Source organism: Somniosus microcephalus, chromosome 4 (assembly GCF_052327205.1).
Source record: "Somniosus microcephalus isolate GS21.2 chromosome 4, FLI_Smic_1.0, whole genome shotgun sequence".
Lineage (NCBI taxonomy): Eukaryota > Metazoa > Chordata > Chondrichthyes > Squaliformes > Somniosidae > Somniosus > Somniosus microcephalus.
The window spans coordinates 266,984,831-267,010,972 of record NC_140990.1 but is presented as its reverse complement, the minus strand read 5'-3'; the positions used below and the strand labels follow the sequence as shown (position 1 = coordinate 267,010,972).

Genomic DNA, 26,142 nt, shown 5'->3' with positions numbered 1-26,142 from the left:
TCATGACTAAGGTCAGAGTATGTGGAGTCGGGACAAGAATGGATAGCAAACTGGCTACAAAACAGAAAACCGCAAACCGCTTGCAGGTCGTTACTCAGACTGTCGGAAGGTGGGAAATGGTATTCCACAGGGATCGGTGCTGGGACCACTGCCATTTAAATGATTTGCACTCTGGAATCAGAAGTACAATATCAAAATTTGTGGATGACGTCAAATTGTTTTTAAAAATTTGTTCATGGGATGTGGGCGTCGCTGGCAAGGCCAACATATATTGCCCATCCCTAGTTGCCCTTGAGAAGGTGGTGGTGAGCCACCTTCTTGAACCGCCTCAGTCTGTGTGGTGAAGGTACTCCCACAGTGCTGTTAGGGAGGGAGTTCCAGGATTTTGACCCAGCGACGATGAAGGAATGGCGATATACTTCCAAGTCAGGATGGTGTGTGACTTGGAGGGGATCATGTGAGGTGGTGCATTTTGGTAGGAGGCCACCTACTCCTTGGAGTCTAAATGGGGTAGAGGCTCAAAGAGGTATAGATTCACAAATCATTAAAAGTAGCTACGCAGGTTAACAAAACCATAAAAAGTACAAACAGAGTGCTGGGGTTCATTTCTGGAAGAATAGAATTCAAAAGCAGAGAACTTATTTTAAACTTGAATAGGACCTTGGTTAGACCACACTTTGACTACTGTCTCCATATTACAAAAAGGATATAGAAGCACTGGAGAAAGTGCAAAAAAGGTTTGCCAAGGATGATACCAGAACTGAGAGGGTACAACTATCAGGAAAGACTGAATAGACTGGGGCTTTTTTTTTCTCTAGAAAAGCGAAGACTGAGCCATAACCATAACCTAATAGCGGTCTTTAAAATTGTGAAGGGGTTCAATAGGGTAGACACAGAGAAGATGTTTCCGCTTGTGGGGAGTCTAAAACTAGGGGCCCTGAATATAAGATAGTCACTAATAAATCCAATAAGGAATTCAAGAGAAGCCTCTTTACTCAGAGTACTGAGAATGTGGAACTCGCTACCACATGGAGTGGTTGAGGTGATTAGCATAGATACATTTAAGAGGAAGCCGGGTAAGTACATAAGGGAGAAATTAATAGGATATGTTGATATGGTGAGATGAAATAAGGTGGGAGGAGGCCTGAATGGCCTGTTTCTGTGCTGTAAATAATTATGTAATTCTATGTATATATAATTGTGCATTATGGAATGGCAAATAAATTGGGAAAAGTAAAACATCGCAGTAAGGATTTTTTTTTATATAGTCAGTTGGGTGCTGTCTGTATATTTATCAATATGTAGGTATTGCTAGTCAGGAACAGAATCTTTTGGCTTTAAGATTTTTAATTAAAATCTAAAAGAATGAAAAAGATTCAATATAAGTAAAATAATACATTAATATACAACAAGAACATGCAAATATTTGGTAGTAACTGTTTTCAATCAAACATTATTTATTGAATAAAGATTATTAGAAACAGGAAAAGGCCACTTAGGCCAAACAAGTCCTTTCCTTTCTGGTTGGTCTGCGTAATTGTTCATAGAAAATTGTGTGTTTCAGTGTTGTGTTTGTCACTGGAATTCGCTGTTCTTTTTCCTTGCCAATTTTCTCACCTTCCCGCTTTCTAAGGCGTTGACACTTTTGAGGTAATCTTCCTCTGGTGCCTTGGCCATGTTGCTGTTTTTTTACGTATGAGCCTTAATGGTAAACGTCAGCATTTGACCATAGGAGCATCACATCTGAGTCTGATCCTGTGCTTGTTTGATAGCCACACATACACACTTATAGTAGAAGTCATTGGCTAATGCTTGGTTCCCCAACTGCATAAATGCTGAGGGCAATTATGGCATTAATACCCCAGTTGAGATCAGATAACTCAGCAGAGGCATGAGATCTAACCTGGGATCTTTCTGCTCTGTATTCCTCAACTACTTGTTGGGATCTGGAATTTACTTTCCTCTCTTGGGGTGCTATATAGAAGTGATAGTGAGGTGCTGAGGAGGAAAGCATTAAAGCTGCAGGAATTGCAGCTCCTGGAATTGTTGACTTAAACTGATCCAATCTCCTAATTTGAACAATCTGTAAAATGACTATTTTAAATTCATGACCCCAGGAATCCAATATTCCAATAGTCCCAGTATTTCAACTCACTCTTTATTATAAATATAATTTGTCGTAAGAACATACAAAAAAGTGGATTGAAAAAGACCAGCTGGCCCATTGAGTCTAACCCATTGGCAACATGACCCCCAATACTCTTCACCCATGGCCAGCTGTGTAATCTCCTTGGAAAGGCAAAAAAACACGAGGGCAATTCAGGGAAAAAAGAATGCTGAGAAATATTCATTGACTCCTGAAGGCAATCAAAAATGAGTTCCAGGAGATAATGACCACGAGGAATGATACCCAAAGTACTACCTACCTTTTTTCCATGCAGCAATGTCAGCCTCCTCCAGGAACTTGTCCTGCTTTCTTTTGCATGTTTGCAGAGAACCTATACCCATTGCTCACTGTATCAGCTGTGGCTCAGTTGATAGTGCTCTCGCCTTGAGTCAGAAGGTTGTGGATTCAAGTCCCACTCGAGAGACTTGAGCACAAATATCTAGGCTGACACTCCATTGAAGTACTGATGGAATGCTGCATTGTCGTCTTTTGGATGAGACGTTAAACTGAGGGCTCGTCTGCTCTCTCAGGTGGACATAAAAGATCCCATGGCATTATTTTTGAATAAAAGCAGGTGTCCTACATAAGAACATAAGCCAATATTTATCCCTCAATCAACATCACTAAAACATATTATCTGGTCATTATCACATTGCTGTTTGTGGGAGCTTGCTGTGTGCAAATTGGCTGCTGGATTTCCTACATTCCAACAGTGACTACACTTCAAAAAGTACCTCATTGGTTGTAAAACACTTTGGAACGTCCTGAGGTCGTGAAAGGCGTTATATAAATGCAAGTCTTTCTTTCTTACTGCTCGAGCTGGCAACCTATTCCAAAGGTTAGTGATCCTCCGACAAAAGAAAAACCTGACATCTAACCTAGTTCTATGCTTATGTAGCTTGTACACATGCCCCTTTGTTTTCCCTAATTTATCTAATTCAAATAATCTGTCCACGTGCATACAGTCTAGTCCCTTCATCATTTTAAATGCTTCAATTAAATCTCCCTGAAGTTTAAGTGTATCTAGATTAAATCCCTGATATCATCCTAGTGAATTGACACTTCTGTCTATGGCTTTAATTTCTTTTCTTTAATGGGATGCTAAAATTGCACACACTACTCTATTTGCAGCCTCGGCATTTATTTGAATAAGTTTATCATTACCTCTGCTCCCTTTTTATGGTACCAAAATGTCATTGGTCTTCTGATGGCTTTTTCTACTGCACTTGCATTTTCAGAGAATTATGTTTTGGTTTGGGTTAGGGCCTCTGCAAACTTCTCTCTGAATTCCTTCAACGGTCTAGAATCCATGCCATCAAGGTCCAGTAACTTATTCGCCTTAAGTTCTCCTAACTTTTCCAGAACCAATTCCTTCTCTGTAGCCCTTTTTTTATAGCCGATGCTTCCTTTTTAAATTTCAGACCTGAGCACATCTGTGATACAGTCCTTTGGATGAGACATTAAATCACTGTCCTATCTCCCAGTTGCAGTGGTTTCAGTGGATATTCAAGGTCCTATTATCACTATTTGAAGAAAGGCAGTGAATTCTTAAGGTGTCCGGCCAATAACCCTCCTTCACAACTGTATCACCAAGAAAACATATGTTCTAGAAACATTAGAAGATGGGAGCAGGAGTGACCATTCGGCCCCTCGAGCCTGCTCCGCCATTCAATGAGATCATGGCTGATCATCCAAATTCAGCACCCGGTCCCTGCCTTCTCCCCATATCCCTTGATCCCTTTAGCCTTAAGAAATATATCTAACTCCTTCTTGAATATATTTAATGAATTGGCCTCTACTGCCTTCTGTGGTAGAGAATTCCACAGGTTCACCACTCTCTGGGTGAAGAAATTCCTCCTCATCTCTGTCCTAAATGGCTTACCCCTTATCCTTAGACTGTGACCCCTGGTTCTGGACTCCCTGGCCATCAGGAATATCCTTCCTGCATCTAGTCTGTCTAGTCCTGTTAGAATTTTATAAGTTTCAATGAGATCCCCTCTCATTCTTCTAAACTCCAGCGAGTATAAACCCAATCTCTCCTCATACGTCATTCCTGCCATCCCAGGTATCAGCCTGCTGAACTCCCTCCATGACAAGAACATCCTTCCTCAGATAAGGCGACCAAAACTGCACACAATACTCAAGATATGGTCCCACCAAGGGCCCTGTACAACTGCAGCAAGACATCCTTACTCCTGTACTCGAACCCTCTCGCTACGAAGGCCAACATACCATTTGCCTTCTTAACCGCCTGCTGCACCTGCATGCTTACCTTCAGCAACTGGTGCACAAGGACACCCAGGTCTCGTTGCACTTCCCCTTCTCCCAATCTATTGCCATTCAGATAATCTGCCTTCCTGTTTTTGACACCAAAGTGGATAACCTCGCATTTATCTACGTTATATTGCATCTGCCATGCTTCTGCCCAATCACCCAACCTGTCCAAATCATACTGGAGTTTCTCGGCATCCTCCTCACGGCACACACGCCCACCCAGCTTTGTGTCGTCTGCAAACTTGGAGATATTACATCTAGTTCCCTCGTCTAGATCATTAATATATATTGTGAATAGCTGGGGTCCAAGGACTGATCCCTGCGGTACCCCACTAGTCACTGCCTGCCACTCGGAAAAAGACCCGTTTATTCCAATTTTTTGCTTTCTGTCTGCCAACCAGTTCTCTATCCAAGTCAGTACCTTACCCCCAATCCCATGTGCCTTAACTTTACACACTAATCTCTTATGTGGGACCTTGTCGAAAGCCTTCTGAAAGTCCAAATACACCACATCCACTGGTTCTCCCTTATCTATTTTACCAGTTACATCCTCAAAAAATTCTGGTGAAGGGTTATACTCAAAACATTAACCTGTCTTTTCTCTTTGCTAATGTTAACTGGCCTATATATTGCAGCATTTTCTGCATTTCTTTCAGATTTCTGGCATTTGTATTTTTTTTTCTTTATCATCTCATTGCGGTTTGTGAGATCTTAGTGGGCAAAGTGGCAACTGCATTGGCCTACTTAAGTCACTGCACATCCAAATTATTCATTGCATGTGAGGTGCTTTGAGATGTTTGCTATATAAATGCAAGTCTTTCTACTGCAGTCATTTTCAGGTATGTATTTTAATTCTGTGTGCTGTTTTTTTTAAACGATGCAATTAATCTTGCAACTACTATGTTGAGGCTTTAAGGTATTGTAGATTGAAATGTAGTGGCTTCAGCATCACTCCTTGGAAGTATTTAATCTATTCTGACTAATAGTATTGGTACTCTGATCGGTGTAATTGTCATTATCAGAAGTTCTGCTTGAATGAAACTTGATCAGAAAATCATCTGATAGTGAAGAATGAGACTTTCAAAATAATAGTTACATCCTGCACAGCTGAACATAGGAAGAAGAGTAGGCCATTCGCCCTCTCGAGTCTGTTCCACCGTACCTGCCTTTGAATGCCTTTGATCTAGTTTCCTTTATAAGTTTTCATCAAAAAGGGCCTGATGTGAACTTGGTGGAAGAGAATTGGTGTTCCAGTTGTCAATCCGAAATGGGACAATATATATCGCTCAGGACTTTTCATGGATTGGATTTTGCCAATTGTGCATGTGAGGGTTTAACATTTCAAATTCATATGAATTACCCCTTACATCACCTCTCGTGTCCCTCCTGTAGTCACTTACAGCTTTTCTTTTACATTTTTAATGCCTTCTGCTTGCTCATTTGGGTCGGACTGCTCTTTTTTAGCGTTAATTTTGCTTATCAATGATTAACTCCAGACTTGCAGTACGTAGGCCTGCATAATTACATAATACCGCAGTCATCAATGAAAAAAATTGTTCCCCAGATGCACATGCACATAACTGGATTTCTCAAAGCTTCCCCTATGAGACATTCATAACTAATATGAAATTTGACAACCATTTGTTGAGGCTTGCAGCTTCTAGTGATCCACAAGTATTTGGGTCTCCAATAAACTCTCTACTCCAAGTTGTGTTGCACTGCCATTTGAACATTGATGTAAAAAGACTACTGAGCACTTGGTTTGAGTATAAAACAAGGCTTTAATCAACTGTTTCAAAACCATGAGATTTCTAGTTACAATCACTAGTTCCTGGTTACAGAAACATCCTGAGCAAGCTGGGCCCACGCCCGAGTATTTATACTCCTTGGACGGCGCCACCAGCTGGCCGCCCAGTGTTACTTCATGAGTCATGATAAGATTCATGACAAACATTTTTTAACATTGATTTCTGAAAATATTTTCATTAAAAAAAAACTTGCAAGAACTTCTGGTATATTACATATGTGTCTTACAAATAAACATTGTAGTTTAATGCATTTAATATGAGGATATGAATACATTTCCACAGCTGAAGCATCCTGTGTTAATGATATCAATAAATTTTAACTCTTTTATGGTTAGAATTGGTGAATCCTAAAAGCCTGTTGTCTTGTGATAGCGAATATTCAAAAAAAAAAAATCAAGCAAGTATCTGTTAACCATAACTCTTTACAAATTTGTTTCTGATTATAAAACTTGGTTTTGAGAGTATTTATTAACAAAAGCTCTAATCTTAATGAATATAATACTGTAAAGTTATGGCTACAAAACATTCAGCAACACCAATCAATTTTTTAAAACATTGGATAGATTATCTCTGGGAGTGACAGATGACTTGAAAAATCTAGCTACTTTATATTTCAAATTGAGACCTTGTATAGTACCTGTAATGTGCAAATTCGAAAGAGGTACATTCTCTGGGCTGGAGAGTAACGTGATTTGAGAAGAAAGTAGCAAAGGTTAATATTCTTCCACTGAATTCTTTGTTCTGTAAAATACAACATAGTGGAAATCTTCCTGACTTAACTAAGAGCGATTATGCTTGAAACCAACTCTGGACATTAAGGACCGTTCTGTTACGTTCTGTTACACACAGAAGCAACACTAATGAATTGACACTCACTTTTTGTTGCTTTACATTGTGTTCTTTCTACGTTGTTTGGCTTGATTTTCTTGACTTTATTTTTTGGTTCTTTCTGTATAATGACAGTTGTTAGTTCTTTCGCCATTATCTTACTATTTAAAATTTTTTAAACTTAATTCTTCTTCAGAAATATTCCTCTAACTGATCCATATGGATGAGATTTTACGTCCAGTTTGTGCTGAATTAGGTGATCATAGCTGGGATGGTAGGGGCACTGCATTTGGCTTGAAGAAGTCTTAATGTAGTGACTGTGGTCCTAACCATGCCGCTCCACACATGTAAACAAACTTATACTTAAACTTATCTAGGAAGCTCTGTTGCCCTTTAAAAAACAACTCGGATCCGGAGCATGGATACAATATGATGATAATTTGGTATTTAGCAAGTAAGGAGAATTATGGTACGACCTGCTTTATTTCATTGCTGAGTCGACTTGGCACAATGCTTTCAGGACCTCGGGCTGCTCTGAAGTACAGAACACAGTGATGGACACTTTTGCCTGGCACAATGTTAACCTTAGCAGTAGATTCTTTGTGCTCAGTCAACTTGTCTGTTTCTTATTTGAGAAATGGGGCTAAACAAAAGTTTTTTTTTAAATTTCCTTGGGTGGTCCCCAGATTTTGCAGCAGTGGTCAAGATGGCAAGGCTCTAGATCTTGATGCCTTGTTGGTTTGGAATTGGAAGTTTCTATGCATCTTATTTCACTTCTCTCTCATAGCGGGGATCATTCTCAAGATTTAAGCAATTAAACATAATTTTCAAATTACTTGCTGGTTTGAATGCAAGTCTTTCAGCATTGATTGCCCCATCACGATCAAATACAGACACGATCTTTTGCCTCCGAATGCCAGATATGACACAGCGATCGAAGCTAGTCTCCCACTTTGCTAGTGGGAGACCATAACTAAATCTCATTGAAGCGTTTTTTTCAAATTTGACTGGACCAGGTACAGTACATTGTTCTAGCTCAGTGAGAGTTCATATTGATGCTGTTTCTGAAGGAATGACAATTCGAGAATACGTCCTATTCAGGTTTATGAAGATTAGTCAGGCCTTTCATTTGATGGTCCCCATTTGGATGTCAGTTATTTGAACTTATGGGTTTTTGTGAAAAGTATTTCTTTCTAGTCCTTATTTCAGCACACAGGATTGGTGATTGCATATGTTTGGTGATGGATCCACTTTTTTCAGGTTAATAGGGTAGTAAGATGTTCGCAAATATTTTAGCAAATAATTTTCTCTTATTTTCACTTGCCTCAGTAGATCACAGTGGTGAAGCTTTATCTACCAGCTCACCTTTCTTCCTTTGAAAGGAGCTAACACTTTTTTGATGTGCATAGAACTCCTGTATAGAAAAGACTAAATATTTGTGCCAAAAAGACAACTGTTTGACAAAGAACCCTGACTTCACTGACTAATCAAAGAGTGATAAATTGGGTAATGGAATGCATCTCCTTGTATGCCTCCTTGGTGAGGCAGGACTCACCTGGAAGAATGAAAACCCATTGTATATATGCAGGTGACACCTTTTGGGCAAATGTGGAGAATTCCATTCAAAGTTATCTAAGGTATCTTCTGTGGTACTTGCAGTGGTGCTGCCAGTTTATGCACTGCTTTGGTATAATCCTAAATGTATCCAAAGGAATGAAGTAGAATGTTTGGCGATTTAATATAGGTATGATATTCCTCATTCTTTGAAAGAGGTTGTACCTCCATTTACAAAACTGCACCCAGTCTGTTGCAGTCTCTTTGATCTGGTTGTAAACTGAACTCTTTGAATTTGTTATTGCTCTGGGGAGGAGAAAGGAAGGGAGAAAATAAAAGTAGTAGGAAAGTCATCTGCCCTATGCCATACCAAACATGGGGATCGGGGGGTGGGGGGTGCTGTGGAGTGGGGGTGGGGGGCGGTGGAAAGGAGAAAACTTAATGAATTTTGCTTAAGAATGGCTTATATGGATTGTTTAACCACTGATGTTTTAGGAAAAGTACTTCATGTTTGAGTCCTTAAATTCAGTATTACACAGCTGACTAAAAATACAAATCCTACTACAAAGATGTTGTTTTTCTTTTGTGAAGGTACTGAATGGTGGCGAGCTACAGAGACACAGGCTCGTGCAGGGACAACTTTCTACCCATCAGGCATGCTAAGAATTCCACCAGTGTTTGCTGCTTCAACTCCAAATCATGATTCCAATCCATTCCATTCCCGAAACACAAACAAATTTGGTCGAGGGACACAAAAAGGTGAGTGATATATATATTTGTGGGCAGTCTAAATTGAGTCGTACAAATCTCAAACTAGTTAGAAGTTCTTTAAGTATATGGTTAGGAATTTATTAAATTAAAATGCACTCTCCACTTCCGAATTGTGCTATATGTCCGTGCCTTTTGAACTCTTGAATATATGATTGCTGCATTGTATCTTGAGCGTAATCAGTTGCCAACTGAATTTATGCAGAGGAATGCAAATTTATGATGGCTTTTTTTTCCTGTCTCCTAATTCATTGATAATTAGTTGCATAATAAAAACTAGCACCTTATACATAATGCACAATTTATTAAGAGTTTGCTTTGAAATGATTGAAGTACAAAATTATCTTGCAATTGCAATTGGGTCCAAAGAGACCTGTTCCTTCCAAGAGGGAAGCTCTAGATCCCAGTTCCTTCATAAGAACATAAGAAATAGGAGCAGGAGTAGGCCAATCGGCCCCTCGAGCCTGCTCCACCATTCAATAAGATCATGGCTGACCTGATCCTAACCTCAAATCTTCTACCACTCTCCATCCCACCCGAACCCATGTGATCTCCCGGGAGAGGCGAAAAACCAGAAAAAACCCAATGGCCAATTTGGGAGAAAAAATCTGGGAAATTCCTCTCCGACCCATCTAGGCGATCGAAACTCTTCCAGGAGATCACTCTGTCCTTATATTTTCTACAGTACTTACCTTCTGTAAAGGCGATCTCCACCCCAGCCAGGAACAGGAATAAAACCATCTCCTGAAATCTAACACAGAATTAGAACACAAGAAGTAGGAACAGAACCAGGCTACATGGCCCCTGGGCTCGCTCCACTACCCACAGGGCCATGACCATTCCGGACCTAGACTCATGTCCAATTTCCTGCCCGCTCCCCGTAACCCTTAATTCCCTTTACTTCTAGGAAACTATCTATTTCTGTTTTAAATTTATTTAATGATGTAGCTTCCACAGCTTTCTGGGGCAGCAAATTCCACAAACCTACCACCCTCTGAGTGAAGAAATTTCTCCTCATCTCAGTTTTGAAAGAGCAGCCCCTTATTTTAAGATTATGCCCCCTAGTTCTAGTTTCACCCATCATTGGGAACATCCTCACCGCATCCACCCGATCAAGCCCCTTCACAATCTTATATGTTTCAATAAGATCGCCTCTCATTCTTCTGAACTCCAATGAGTAGAGTCCCAATCTACTCAACCTCCTCATATGACCACCCCCTCATCCCCGGGATTAACCGAGTGAACCTTCTTTGTACTGACTCGAGAGCAAGTATGTCTTTTCTTAAGTATGGACACCAAAACTGTATGCAGTATTCCAGGTGCGGTCTCACCAATACCTTGTATAACTGCAGCAATACCTCCCTGTTTTTATATTCTATCCCCCTAGCAATAAAAGCCAACATTCCATTGGCCTTCTTGATCACTTGCTGCACCTGCATACTAACTTTTTGAGTTTCGTGCACCAGGACCCCCAGATCCCTTTGTACTACAGTACTTTCCAGTTTCTTGCCATTAAGATAATAACTTGCTCTACGATTTTTCCTGCCAAAGTGCATAACCTCACACTTTCCAGTATTGTATTCCATCTGCCAAATCTCTGCCCACTTACTTAGCCTGTCTTTGTCACTTTGCAGGTTTTTTATGTCCTCCTCACTCACTACTTTCCCTCCCATCTTGGTATCATCTGCAAACTTTGATATGTTACACTTGGCCCCCTCCTCCAAATTGTTAATATAGATTGTAAAGAGTTGGGGACCCAGCACTGACTCCTGCGGAACACCACTAGTTACTGATTGCCAGTCTGAGAATGAACCATTTATCCCAACTCTCTGCTTTCTGTTAGAGAGCCAATTCTCCACCCACGCCAGAATATTACCCTCAATCCTGTGATTTTTTATCTTGAGCAATAATCTTTTGTGTGGCACCTTGTCAAATGCCTTTTGGAAGTCTAAATACACTACGTCCACTGGTTCTCCTTTATCCACCCTGTATGTTACTTCCTCAAAGAACTCAAGCAAATTTGTCAAACACTTCAGTGTCATTAAACCGTGGCAAATATTACTATTGGCTCTTACAGGTTAGTAAGCTGGTGGTCTCACTGAGTCCCACAAGGTTAAATGTAGGTTCTCTAAGATTTACTTCATTAAGCCTCTGCAAAATGATTTAAACACTCTCATCTTATAGTAGGACTGTAAGCTCTGATTTTGAGTCGAGCAATAGTGGGGTTGTGGTGGCTTATGAAGCTGGCTTACGTGTGCCGGCAGCTTATGGGCCTTGCTGTGCCAAATATTGTGATAGGAATACAATACTGGCACAGGAAATGCTTTCCCAGAGAGCTTTGCATGTAGCACACTTGGCTGCGGAGCACAAAATCTGGCATTGCAGCAGTTCTTAAAGGACTGCTGCTCACCATTAAAAGGAGAAGTTGTGCTGGTGGCAGAAAAGTGGACTAATTGTTTACAATGGCACTGTAGATACATATGAGCAACATTGCTCCCTTTGATGCTGAAGATTATCGAAGGGGGTTGATTTACTTGGAGCTGAAGGTCACCCTCCAGTAAAAGCATGGGTGTCAGCTGAATAGAAGGAGGTCGTCCCGTCATTGCAGTCACCCTAATCACTCGTACCTGGTTGCAAGTGAGGAAAGTGTTTGCTGGCATCAAGAGCAAGGAGAAGGTAAATGTGCTTCTCATTTTTGAATAGACTTCTTGTGCCGTCTATTAACCATGGCACAAGTCTAAGTTGGGAACTACCACACCCGCTTTGAGGTGCTATTAGAAGCATTGTGTACATTGTCCTTTTGCACATACCTTTTCATTGTGTATGTGTGGAAGTCTATGAAGAAAGAGTGAGGAAGTGGGAAGTGCTTTTAGAGAGCAGGCACTGGCACAATGGACCAAAAGGCCTCCTGTTCTGTAAAATTTTGTGATTCTCATGGAAATCACCACCTCTCTTTAAGATGCCTACATGAGCAGAGCAGGTCCTGAGAATCCCTGAGTCTAGATTTTATGGGTCAGGCTCACATTAAATGTGAAATTTAATGATCCCACAACCAACGGATCAGGTCAACCTCTGTAACTCTACTCCATCCAGTCGTCCATGGTAGTGGACAATTAAGCAACTAACTGAATGAGGCGGCTCCATGAGCATACCCATCCTCCATGATCATGGAGCCTAGTGTGTGAGCACAAAAGACAAGGCAGAAGTGTTCATCTTTAGCCCAGAAGTGCCAAATGGATGATCCTTCTGAGCCTTCTCCTGCGGTTCCCACCATCACAGTTGCCAGTCTTCAGCCAATTCGATTAATTTCACATGACATCAAGAAACGGCTGAGTGCACTGGATTGAGTGCAAAGGCTGCAGACCTTGACAATATCCTGACTAGTGCAGCACAACTAGCGACACCCCTAGATAAGCTGTTCTAGCACAGCTATCATACTGGCATCTACCTGACAATGTGGAAAATTGCCCGGGTGCGTCCTGTCTACAAAAAGCAAGATAAATCCAACCTGGCCAACTACCAGCCGATTAGCCTACTTCCAATCACCAACAAAGGTGATGGAAGGAGTAATAAACTGTGCTCTCAAGGGGCACTTACAAATAATCTGCTAACCAATGCTCATGTTTGGGTTCTGCCAGGACCACTTGGCACCAGACCTCAATACAACCTTGGTCCAAGCATGGACACATGCTGAATTCCAGAAGTGAGACGAGAGTGACTGCCCTTGACATCAAAGCAGTATTATACTGAGTGTAGCACCAAGAAGCCATAGTAAAACTGGTCAATGGGGATCGGGAGGAAAACTCCCTACTGGCTGGAATCATACCTGTCCTCTCAGCCCCAGGATGTGTCAGCGTCCTTGGCATAACTATCTTCAGCTGCTTCATCATTGACCTTCCCTCGATTATAAGGTCAGAAGTGGAGCTGTTTGCTGATGATTGCACAATGTTTAGCTCCATTTGCAATTCCTCAGACAATGAAGCAATCCATGCCCCCTGCAGCAAGACCTGGATAACATCCAGGTTTGGACTGATATGTGGCAAGTAACATGCATGCCACACAAGTGTCAGACAATGACCATTGCCAACAAGTGTGAGCCTAACTTCCTCCTCATGATATTCAGGAAGTCACCATTGACCAAAAACTCAACTGGACCGGCCACATAATGACGTGGCTACTAGAGGAAGTCAGAGGCTGGGTATTCCCCAAAGCCCCTCTACCACCGACAAGGCACAAGTGAGGAGTGTGATGGAATACTCTCCTCTTGCCTGGATGGGTGCAGCTGCAACAACACTCAAGAAGCTCGACAAAGCAGTCAGCTCGATCAGCACCTCATCCACTCGCCTAAACATTGTTTTCCTCCACCACCGACGTACCGTAGCTGCAGTAAGTACTATCTACAGGATGCACTGCAGCAACTTGCCAAGGCTTCCTCGGCAGCGCATCCCAAACCCGTGACCTGCAATACTTGGAAGGACGAAGACAGCAGGTGCAAGGGAACACCATCACCTCCAAGTTTCCCTCCAAGTCAAGTATAATTTCAATTTCAATTTCAGTTTTATTGGTCACATAACTAAATACAAGAAGTGTAATCTAGTCAGTGAAATGTTTTTTTTCTTGACGAGCCGAGAGCACCAAGCAGCAAGAACACTTAGCTGCCTGGTACGCACGGAGCTCGCAAGGACGGCAGCCATCTTCATCGGCGCCATCACAAAAAAACACATACCGACATATACACGCATACATACTTTAAATATAAATAAAGCAGACATAAAATAAAGACATAAAAAGACAGCACATAAAATGAACAAGCAATAATGTAAAAAAAGTAATTTCTACAGTAATTACATTGATATTTCTACCCAGGCTTCTAGAATAATCTCTGGTTACAGGGTGGCCGCACTGGGAGAGCATCGTGAGGAACTCCCAACTTATAATTAAATAAATTTAATTAATTAATTAAATAAATAAAGTGCCCCCCTCAGTCTTTCTCGATGTTTCCATCTTGGTCTCTCTCGATGTTTCCCTCTCTCTCTCTCTCTCGATGTTTCCTCTCAGTTTTTCTCGATGTTTCCCCTCGGTTTCTTCCACACACCTGGCCTGCACATTACCCCTGGCTGTCCAACTTGGCGTCCTGGTAACCGGGTTCCGCTCCAGCTCTCATCCTTCAAACTGTCACTCCAGCTCTCATCCTTCAAACTGTCACTCCAGCTCTCATCCTTCAAACTGTCACTCCAGCTCTCGACCTTCAAACTGTCACTCCAGTGCTCGACCTTCAAAACAGTCTGGTGTAGAGCTCACAACAGACTGGTGCCGTGTTCACAACAGACTGGTGCAGAGTTCACAACAGACTGGTGCAGAGTTCACAACAGACTGGTGCAGAGTTCACAACAGACTGGTGCAGAGTTCACAACAGACTGGTGCAGAGTTCACAACAGACTGGTGCAGAGTTCACAACAGACTGGTGCAGAGTTCACAACAGACTGGTGCAGAGTTCACAACAGACTGGTGCAGAGTTCACAACAGACTGGTGCAGAGTTCACAACAGACTGGTGCAGAGTTCACAACAGACTGGTGCAGAGTTCACAACAGACTGGTGCAGAGTTCACAACAGACTGGTGCAGAGTTCACAACAGACTGGTGCAGAGTTCACAACAGACTGGTGCAGAGTTCACAACAGACTGGTGCAGAGTTCACAACAGACTGGTGCAGAGTTCACAACAGACTGGTGCAGAGTTCACAACAGACTGGTGCAGAGTTCACAACAGACTGGTGCAGAGTTCACAACAGACTGGTGCAGAGTTCACAACAGACTGGTGCAGAGTTCACAACAGACTGGTGCAGAGTTCACAACAGACTGGTGCAGAGTTCACAACAGACTGGTGCAGAGTTCACAACAGACTGGTGCAGAGTTCACAACAGACTGGTGCAGAGTTCACAACAGACTGGTGCAGAGTTCACAACAGACTGGTGCAGAGTTCACAACAGACTGGTGCAGAGTTCACAACAGACTGGTGCCGAGTTCACAACAGACTGGTGCCGAGTTCACAACAGACTGGTGCCGAGTTCACAACAGACTGGTGCCGAGTTCACAACAGACTGGTGCCGAGTTCACAACAGACTGGTGCCGAGTTCACAACAGACTGGTGCCGAGTTCACAACAGACTGGTGCCGAGTTCACAACAGACTGGTGCCGAGTTCACAACAGACTGGTGCCGAGTTCACAACAGACTGGTGCCGAGTTCACAACAGACTGGTGCCGAGTTCACAACAGACTGGTGCCGAGTTCACAACAGACTGGTGCCGAGTTCACAACAGACTGGTGCCGTGTTCAGAACAGACTGGTGCCGTGTTCACAACCAGTATACATTTCCTGGCGCTGTAAGATTCTATGAAGCTGTCCATGCTTGTAGTAGTGTTTCACTTTTTAACCCCAAATTGCCTGTTGGAACTGGAGCACCCCACAAATTGGTCATGAAGTGAGTTGGCCAATTTTCTTACCTGTGCTTGCTGCTTACAAGGTTCCATGCTGCTGGTGTTGTTTTGCAGAATCAGGGCTGTAGTCATAAAGTCATAACGGCACAGAAGGAGGCCATTCGACCCATCAAGTCTGTACCGGCTCTTTGTAGAGCAATCCAGTCAGTGATGGAAGCTGTCATCGACAGTGCTATCAAGCGGCACTTAGTCACCTGCTCGCTGATGCCTAGTTTGGGTTCCGCCAAGACCACTCGGCTCCTGACCTCATTACAGCCTTGGTCCAAACATGGACAAAGGAGCTGAATTCCAGAGGTGAGAATGACTGCCCTTGACATCAAGGCAGCATTTGACCGAGTGTGGCATCAAGGAGCTCTAGTAACACTGAAGTCAATTGGAATCGGGGAAAATGCTCCACTGGCTGGAGTCATACCTAGCACAAAGGAAAATGGTTGTGGTGGTTGAAGGCCAATCATCACAGCCCCAGGACATCGCTGCAGAAGTTCCTCAGGGCAGTGTCCTAGGCCCAACCATCTTCAGCTGCTTCATCAATGATCTTCCCTCTAACATAAAGTCAGAAATGGGGATGTTCGCTGATGACTGCACAGTGTTCAACGCCATTCACAACTCCTCAGACAATGAAGCAGTCCATGCCTGCATGCAACAAAACCTGGATGACGTTCAGACTTGGGCTGATGAGTGGCAGGTAACATTTGCACCACGGAAGTGCCAGGCAATGACTCTCCAACAAACGAGAGTCTAACCACCACCCCTTGACATTCAACGGCATTACCATCACCGAATCCCCCACCATCAACATCCTGGGGGGTCACCATTGACCAGAAAGTTAACTGGACCAGCCACATAAATACTGTGGCAACAAGAGCAGGTCAGAGGCTAGGTATTCTGCGGTGAGTGTCTCACCTCCTGACTCCCCAAAGCCTTTCCACCATATACAAGTCACAAGTAAGGAGTGTGATGGAATACTCTCCACTTGTCTGGATGCGTGCAGCTCCAACAACACTCGAGAAGCTCAACACCATCCAGGACAAAGCAGCCCGCTTGATTGGCACCCCATCCATCACCTTGAACATTCACTCGCTCCACCACCGGCGTACTGTGGCTGTAGTGTGTACCATTTACAAGATGCACTGCAGCAACTCGCCAAGGCTTCTTTGGCAGCACCTCCCAAACCCGTGACCTCTTCCACCTAGATTGACAAGGGCAGCAGGCGCATGGGAACACCACCACCTCCAAGTTCCCCTCTCAAGTCACACAGCATCCTGACTTAGAAGTATATCGCCGATCCTTCATCGCTGCTGGGTCAAAATCCTGGAACTCCCTACCTAACCGCACTGTGGGAGTACCTTCACCACACGGACTGCAGCGGTTCAAGAAGGCAGCTCACCATCACCTTCTCAAGGGCAACTAGGGATGAGCAATAAATGCTGGCATTGCCAGCGATGCCTAGATCCCATAAGTGAATTAAAAAAAGGCCAGCATGGATTTGTGAAAGTTAAGTCATGCTTGACAAACCTGATTGAATTTTTTGAAGAGGTGACTGAAGTAGTGGACAGGGAAATGTCTATGGATGTTATTTATATGGACTTCCAGAAAGCATTTGATAAAGTCCCACATAAGAGACTATTATCTAAGGTAGAAGCCCATGGAGTTGAGAGCAAAATATTGACCTGGTTAGGAAATTGGCTGAGCGGCAGGAGAGAGAGAGTCGGGATAATGGGTAGGTACTCAAATTAGCAGGATTTGACTAGTGGTGTCCCACAGGGATCTGTGTTGGGGCCTCAAATATTCACAATATATATTAACGACATAGATGCTGGCATAGAAAGTCATATATCCAAATTTGCTGACGACTCAAAGATAGACGGCATTGTAGGCAGTGTAGATGAAAGCATAAAATTACAAGAGGATATTGATAGATTAAGTGAATGGGCAAAACTGTGGCAAATGGATTTCAATGTAAGCAAATGTGAGGTCATCCACTTTGGACCTAAAAAGGTTAGAACAGGGTACTTTCTAAATGGTAAAAAGCTAAAAACAGTGAATGTCCAAAGAGACTTGGGGGTTCAGGTACATAGATCATTAAAATGTCATGAACAGATACAGAAAATAATCAAAAAGGCTAATGGGATGCTGGCCTTTATATCTAGAATATAAGGGGGTAGGAGTTATGCTACAGCTATACAAAACCCTGGTTAGACCACACCTGGAGTACTGTGTGCAGTTCTGGGCACCACACCTTAGGAAGGATATATTGGCCTTGGAGGGAGTGCAGCGTAGGTTTACCAGAATGATACCCTTACTTCAAGGGTTAAGTTACGAGGAGAGATTACACAAATTAAAGTTATATTCCCTAGAATTTAGAAGGTTAAGGGATGATCTGATCGACGTTTTCAGGATATTAAGGGGAGCAGATAGGGTAGATAGAGATAAACTATTTCCGCTGGTTGGGGATTCTAGGACTAGAGGGCATAGTCTAAACATTAGAGCCAGATCTTTTCAGGATTGAAATTAGGAAACACTTGTACACACAAAGGGTGGTAGAAGTTTGGAACTCTCTTCCGCAAACGTCAATTGATGCTAGATCAATTGTTAATTTTAAATCAGAGATTGATGGCTTTTGTTAACCAAAGGGTATTAAGGGATTATGGGCCAAAAGCGGGTATATGGAGTTAGATCACAGATCAGCCATGATCTCATTGAATGGTGGAACAGGCTCGAGTGGCTGACTGGCCTACTTCTGTTCCTATGTTCCTATCTCAGTTTGTTTCTACTACAAATATGGCAAACAAGAACAATAACCATGGTTTGGGTACCCTTGTCATATTTGCACAAATCACTGATGGACAAGTAGTGCTCGAATACCTTTTCACAGTTTGTAGTTTCTTTTGAAGGTATGAATGGGTCATTGAATGGTAGCAGCATTACAGCAGTGTCAGGAGTCAGCACATCTGGATTAGCTACCATTGGAATGATCTCATCAGGACAAACTAAGATGACAATTTCTGGAAAGGGACGCAAATGCATTCTTGAGCAAAGTAAGCATCCAGAAACTCCGACAGACAAGCTAAAAGAAAAGGTATGTAGCTTTTTATTCTATGTCCTGTTAAATTCTGTTTAAACTGATATTTTTTATTTCAAACACCAGAAGTACACTCCTTTGGCCAAGCCAGCAACTTTTATATCTAGTGTTTGCTAGTCTACTGAAACCTGCATGGTTCTGCATGCTTATATGTATGGCTAAGTCTTTTTAGCAGAAGTATTTACATGGTTACATAACTATTTCTAGCTTCATAATGTTCAAATAGTACCAGAACTTTGACAACGCATTAAAAAAACTTGTTAGTGATATCACAAAAAGTAGCAGCACAATCAAATGGTTTATTTAATATCAGTCTAAATCATTATTTAACTTTAAAACCAAATGTGACAACTGATTCATTGAGCTGCTATTTTTGTTTCCCATTGTGAGGACTTTTAAGAAAGTGGAGCTATATTTAATAAGAAACTCACAATCTATTAAACCTGATGTTTTCTTATGTTTATGATGGTCAGTAAGTGACATTAGTTTGAGAAGTCTTTATCTAACTTATTGTGAAGATAACTCCACAGCACATAATTTAGCATTGGTAGTAATTTTGCAGTTTCACTCAGAGGCCACTAAAAGATTAGTGTGAGATGTGAAAAAATTCCTACTGGGCTAAAAAGGTGCATCATTCAGCGGCTGGGCTAAGACTAAGTGCATATTCTGGAAAAAAGCAACTTTTCTATGCATGTTGATATTAGTTGTTAAAAATAGACAAGTATGCATTTCCTGGTACTGTTGCCCCTCAACTTGGTGAGGTCCAGAAATCTCTTAGGAGCTATTTCTGGGTGCTGTTCACTAATGCTTCAATGTGTTCTGCCATGGAGTGGTAGGAAGAAGTTTTGCATCCTTAGTTCCTGCCACAGCAGATATCACAGAATCCCCACAGTGCAGATAGAGGCCATTTCGGCCCATCGAGCCTGCACCGACACATATCCCACCCTATCCCCGTAACCCCACGTATTTAATCCCCTAACACTAAGGGTCAATTTATCATAGCCAAATCAACCTAACCCGCACATCTTTGGACTGTGGGAGGAAACCAGAGCACCCGGAGGAAACCCACGCAGACACAGGGAGAATGTGCAAACTCCACACAGACAGTCGCCCGAGGCCGGATTTGAACCCGGGTCCCTGGCGCTGTGAGGCAACAGTGCTAACCACTATGCCACTAACCACTGTTCCGTGCTTTCACATGGAGATGTGCAGACATATTTACTTCCTCTGCAGGAGGGATAATTTGGAAGATAACTCAGTCAAGGGTGACTGCTGACTGAATTAAAATGGTATTGTTAGAGTTGTGAGATAAATTGTCTACCTACCCTTTCAGCTGTGAATGTTGTCATGGTGTGTGATGGGAGGGGAGACAAGGAGGGGATAATTTTATATTTTTAAACCAACATGAAATCTTGGATTGCTGAAGGTCAATTTCTTATGCAATTTGTCTAATTGTAAAACTTTTAATAGAAGCCCAGAAAGAAAGCAATTGAAAGCTCTAGCAATAGTGAAAGTGAATCGGGCACATCATCAGACTCTTCCAGTGAGGGTTTGAGCAGCAGTGATTCTGATGATGACGACGATGATGATGACGACGATGACGATGACGACGACGAAGATGATGAGGATGATGATGATCATAGTATTGGAGAAGATAGTGAGGAGGGTGATTCAGATTCTGAAACTGAAGCACCACATGCAAAGAAGACTAAGGTACAATTTAAGACTTAACAAAATTGTTGTTTCCTTAAATAGGTGTGATATTTGATTTTTATGTTTATTCTTTAGACCAACTTTGTACATATATATTGTTAGTAGCATTTTTGCCTGTATGTGCTGGAAAATTCATTTTGACTTTCACAAGCCCACATTTACATGTGCATTGACATTTCAATTTCCCCCCCTTCCCCCCCACTTCTAAAGATGGTCAGTGGACTTCATGAATTATTTCTCCTAGCTTGCTAATGGTCCGTTGGGTATATTGTGCCCAATTACTTTTTAACAAGTTAAAAAAAGATATATTCTGCTTTATATGATATCTTTTTTCTGTCGCTCAGTTTTATTTTTGTGATTTTGTTTTGTTGAGGTCGTTCTTTTAAAAAAAACTGTAGCTTCGCATTCATTCCACACGACAACCTGTTGAAAGTTTGTGAAGGTCAATTGAAATAACTGCACGTCATAACAAAGATAAATCATCAATTAGATAAAGCATATCTAGGTGTTAGTAGTAAGGGAATTTGTTTATATATTGCATCAGGGATACTGTTGTTATTAATGTGATATAAAAGCTTGACCTTGAATTTTAATACACTTTTGAAGGTCAAAGGTAACAGATGAAAATGTGTGGAAGTAATACATTTCAACAGAACTGAAGATAAAATGTTCGAATCCACGAGCCCTTGGTGTACAAATGTGATATACCTGACACTTCGTATCTAATGTAATTTCACCCTGAAGGTTTCTGGCAATGCTTATTGTTACTCTGTGCACACACTAGACTGCTGCTCTTTGCTTTATAAGGTCTGAGTAATGTCTTTGCAGTATTCAATTACATGTAAAATCCTGAAACCCTCAAATAACGGCAAACAGGAAGACTTTATTTGTTTATCTGGATTATCAAAATTTGTGATTCAGTTAAGTAGATTAACATCAAAATATAGGGGCTAAATTGGATAGCCCCCGAAAACGGGCACGGTTAACCAGCGCCCATTGATTGCAATGCTGGCAGCATGCCAGCTTCGTGCTGCTTGCTCATTTGAATGATCTCTGCGTCCAGCGAGTGTTCATTGGCTGGACACATCCACAGGGGACCAATATTGTGAGTGCCTAGCACCGCTTAAAGCTAGCCTGTGCATTGTGACTGGAACAGATGTTGGGAGTTGTGTTTGAAGACCTGGGAAAGAGTGAGGAAAGGCACAATGAGAGAGAACAGACGTAAAGGTTTTTGGATGCTGCATTGGATATCTTGTGAAGGAGATGGAAAGGAGAAGAAATGTCCTGTATCCACAGGGGGGAAGGAGGCCCTCCAGACACACGGCCAAAAGGCAATGGGAGCAGATAGCCGTGGAGGTCAGTGGCAGGAGTCGAGCCCCAAGGACCTGGATGCAGTGATGCAAGAAGTTCAATGACCTCACACGATTGGTCAAGGTCAGTGAATGCATCTTCAAATGCCATACCCTACCAACTGCACCAGTAGCCTCAGCCACTGCTCAAATCGCCACAACCCCATCACTCACCTACCAACAACTTTGGTTTGCCGTGGTGGCTCAAATGCAGTTGGCATAGCGGACTGCCGCAGCATGGAGGCATCATGACTGCTGCCAGGATACAGGGTATTTGACTGCTTGATACGCTGCCTATGGTCATACACCAGCTGGACGTTGAGGGAGTGAAATCCCTTTCGGTTCTGATATAGGGCAGAGATGACATGTAGCGCATGCAAAGCGATGCAGTCATTGGCGCCCTGCAGCATGGGGAAGCCGGGAAGCCTGCAACCCTAGCGAAGCTGCGTGCTCGCCTGCTTGTTTCTGGCAAGAGAGAACGAAATGCAGTCTTTGCACTCTTTGAATAGAGAGCCTCAGTGACCTCCCTTATGCAATAGTGGACAGCAGACTGCGAGATATTGCAAATATCTCCAGCTCCAGCCTAGAAGGAGCCCGACGCATAAACATTCATGGCCACCTTCACAGCCACTGGTAATGCGATCCTTGGCCTGCTCTGAGGTTGACGTTGTGGCTGCAGCAGGTGGCAGATTTCAGTGGGGACATCCTTACTCAAGCGCGCACATCTCTCACATTGTTCCTTGCTGAGTGTCAGGTGGAAGAATTTCCCCCTGAGCACCCTGGGTGAATATGGACTCCTCCCGAGAGCCCTCCTCCTCCTCACTCTTCCAGCAGCTTGTCCTGCTCTGCGTGGCCTCTATTCATTCTCTCAGCCATGCTGTATCCCAAGGGGAATTCCTACTTGTGCACACATGTCTGGGAGCAACTGGTTTGTGCAGAAGCCTTGAAGTCAGAAAGAAGTCCTTCAGCACCTTCAACACCACTCCCTGTAGACTTTAGCATGTTTAAACAACTATAGAAAGCACCAAACACTTGTAGAATCGTAGCAACAGCCAGAAGAAATCAACCAGCAACTAACCTGTATGTAGTTGATAATCCCTTTAAATAGTGTTGATGGGGTGTCCTTCCTGCTACTGAACGTGCTAACTGTACAAGATTAAGAGGGCGTTGGCTGGAGCGTTGAGCTCCAAAATAGTCCCACCGGCATCAAATCAGCGTGCGACGTCATGATCTGCCTGCTCTGCATACTTCCGGCGGACGTTCACTGCGTGCGTGTGCTCATGCCTGCACCAATATGGTGTCCGGTGTGATTTGTCCCACATGTGTGCGCGCATGCAGCGGACACCATTTTGGAGCTCTAAGGGCACTTGTAGCGCCCAAAAACTGGACACTAACAAGTCTAATTTCTCGCTGAGTACCTTTACAGCACAGGGTAAATGTTTGACACTCAAGCCCGAGTATGCATTGTTTTAGTATTTTTCCCTTTTAATGAGATGTCGTTACTCAGGAGGTTTCAGACTGCTACCTTGGATCTTCATCAACTGTGCAGAATTCAGATTATTACATGGGAAGTAATATTTTATTACTGCATTCTTGCTTTATAGTATGAATGTTGTCCTAGAGGGAGTGGTGTTGAAATTTGCAGATAAAATCACAGAACGATACAGCACAGAAGGAGGCCATTCAGCCCATTGTGCCTGTGCCAGCTCTTTAAAAGAGCAAATCAATTAGTCCCATTCTTCTGCTCCTTCCCCATAACCCTGCAAATTTTTCCCCTTCATGTATTTATACAATTCCCTTTTGAAAGTTGCTATTGAATCTGCTTCCACCACCCTTTCAGGCATTTTGGTAAAAGAAATAACACGAGTAATTATACTCTAAATGGAAGTAGGCTCAGTGTTGCACGAAGTACTCTTATTAAGGCTCATTACTTCCTGGCTTTTATATCTATACCTCTTGTGGTAAAACTTACCATTTTATAGGAAGGATATTTGAGCTTTTGAGAGGGTACTGTGCCCATTCTTAATAGGTGAGCCTAGTCAGTTATTGTTGGCAAGCTATTGAATTCTGCAGAGCATCACAATCAAGCCAAATCATTTTCCTTCCCTCCCCTCCCACCTTCCACTTGCATGCTTCTCAACAGAATTAACTAGATGAAAGCAGGAGCAAGAGCCCTGTCCGATCTCTCCCTCAGACTTTCATCTCTTTCCGCAACCCACCATCCCCCCCCCCCCTTTCCTCCAAAAACTCCTGTGCTGATCCCAATTATGCATTTTCTGTATGAGACTATCTGAATTTTTTAACATTTTAAAGATGATGTTTATAAAAGTTAAGATTAAGAACATTACCAGGCATATTATATGAAAAAGCTAAAGAAAGGACCTAACCTATAATTCTTTAAGAATCCTCTCGTCTTACCAAATGAATTTAAATTTTATTTGCAGAGTTTGATGCACACCATGAAGGAGGCAAAAGAAACAGGCCAGACTGTTTGTGACTTTAAGCACTCGCAAGACAAAAGAATGAACCAGCATTTACTTCTTGCCACAGAATCTCAGACTTCACATCCATTCCAATCCCAGCAGAAACAGCCTCCAGTTTTGTCGCAACTTTCCCTCATTTTCCAAAGCTCTCACGCAAATGATGAGACTGGTAAAAAACACCAGAGTGTCATTCAGTCCACAGGACTAACAGTTGGGATGAAACCTGTGCCTTTGGTCAATCAGGGAAGGAAAGAATCTTCTCCAAAGCCAGCTGGTGCTTTGCCTGAACTTCTCAAGGCAGGGAATATATGTGCTTCTGAAGAACTGGGGTCACCACATGATCTTCGTTTGAAGCAGGCAAGTTGACTTAATAATTTCACTCATTGTGGTTTGAGTTTATAAAACTGAAAAATCTAGGCACCGGGCCAAAGCTCATTATTCAGACCACCAACAACTTTGAAAAGAGTAGGAGAGAAAATGTGGTAACTTGAGATGTGGTTGATCAGGTGATGGAAAGCTTGAATTTTAAAAGCTTAGGATTCTAAATTCAGAGCTACATAATCTAATTTTTAGATGGTAGATAGGGATACTTGGTCTGGAAGTCTGAGGGTTTTGCTTTTCATTTTAAATTGTTTTTTAAGTATTGCATTATTGGTAAATAATCTTCTTGCGTCCTTTTCATTTGCCTTAAAGTGAAACATTTACAACTATTTTTGGAGCAGCTCAAACAATTACACCAGAAGCAATCAACACAGTTTTGTTGGTTTATCTTTATAAAGAGAGGATAGAGTGTCATCAGACAGATTGAAAATATTTTTCTTATATACACTCATCCAATCCTGCCCCCTCCCTCCAACAAAGCCTGGAGGGTCTGTCAAAGTCCATTTTTATGATTTAGGCACACCAGCTGTTGTAGTGGTTTAGGTAGATTTCCCCCCCCCTCTGATATTTTTTTTCCTTCATGTTGCCTGTACTTGGTGATGTGCATTACCAGGCTGTGAACAGCAAGTTGACATCTTGAAGAGATGCAAGTACATTGGCCCGTAATTTGCAGTCAGCGGCGAAGCAAAGACATTCGTCGCTGGCCCCCAAAGTAAGCTTCCCACAAAGATCTCGCAATCTCTGTGGCGAGAAGTTCCGCTTTTCTAACGTACAGTTGAAATCAACGTAGTTTAGTGGGAATCCCATAGCACGAGCTGCTGTGACTCAACAAGCTGTCTAAGCAGCCAATCACAGTGCAGAATTCTCACAGGCCGAGAACCAGGAAGTGAGCCTTTGGTCCTAACTTTTAAAAAATGTTAGAGAGCAAAACAAAGATTGGGGCTCTCTCACATGGGGAAAAGGTAAACCTGAAATAAAGATGAACAAACTTTTTTTTTAAATAAATAATTTTTTTTAAAGTTTCTTAAAAATGGATACATTTGACACTCCACAAAATTTAAATTAGTTTTTCAGGGCTGTAACATTTATTTAGCAGCCAATACACTTAAAATCTCAGCTACATCTAATCCGAAAGGATCTAACTTTTAATGGGGTATTTAACAGTGATATAACCGCGGAAGAACCGAAGTTTTCGTCAGTTTCCCTGATTTCCCTGATTACACTGATTGCCGGCTATGGG

At 42.4% G+C, this 26,142-nt stretch overlaps 1 protein-coding gene across 22 annotated transcripts in view; it reads left to right on the top strand.

The window, feature by feature from the left end:
- Positions 1 to 26,142, top strand: part of baz2ba (bromodomain adjacent to zinc finger domain, 2Ba) — a 367,748-nt gene that overhangs the window by 169,924 nt on the left and 171,682 nt on the right. For 21 of the 22 annotated variants that reach the window (XR_015078191.1, XM_085986373.1, XM_085986365.1 and 18 more), the window contains 4 exons: positions 9,223 to 9,390; positions 18,789 to 18,973; positions 20,447 to 20,689; positions 24,483 to 24,878. Coding sequence is in view for 21 of the 22 variants with exons in the window: in XM_085986373.1 (XP_085842499.1) it covers positions 9,223 to 9,390; positions 18,789 to 18,973; positions 20,447 to 20,689; positions 24,483 to 24,878 (992 nt within the window). In the remaining variant the exon portion in view is untranslated. Of the gene's footprint in view, positions 1 to 9,222; positions 9,391 to 18,788; positions 18,974 to 20,446; positions 20,690 to 21,323; positions 21,434 to 24,482; positions 24,879 to 26,142 lie in introns of those variants that run through there. The other variant, XM_085986378.1, reaches the window with a different exon arrangement.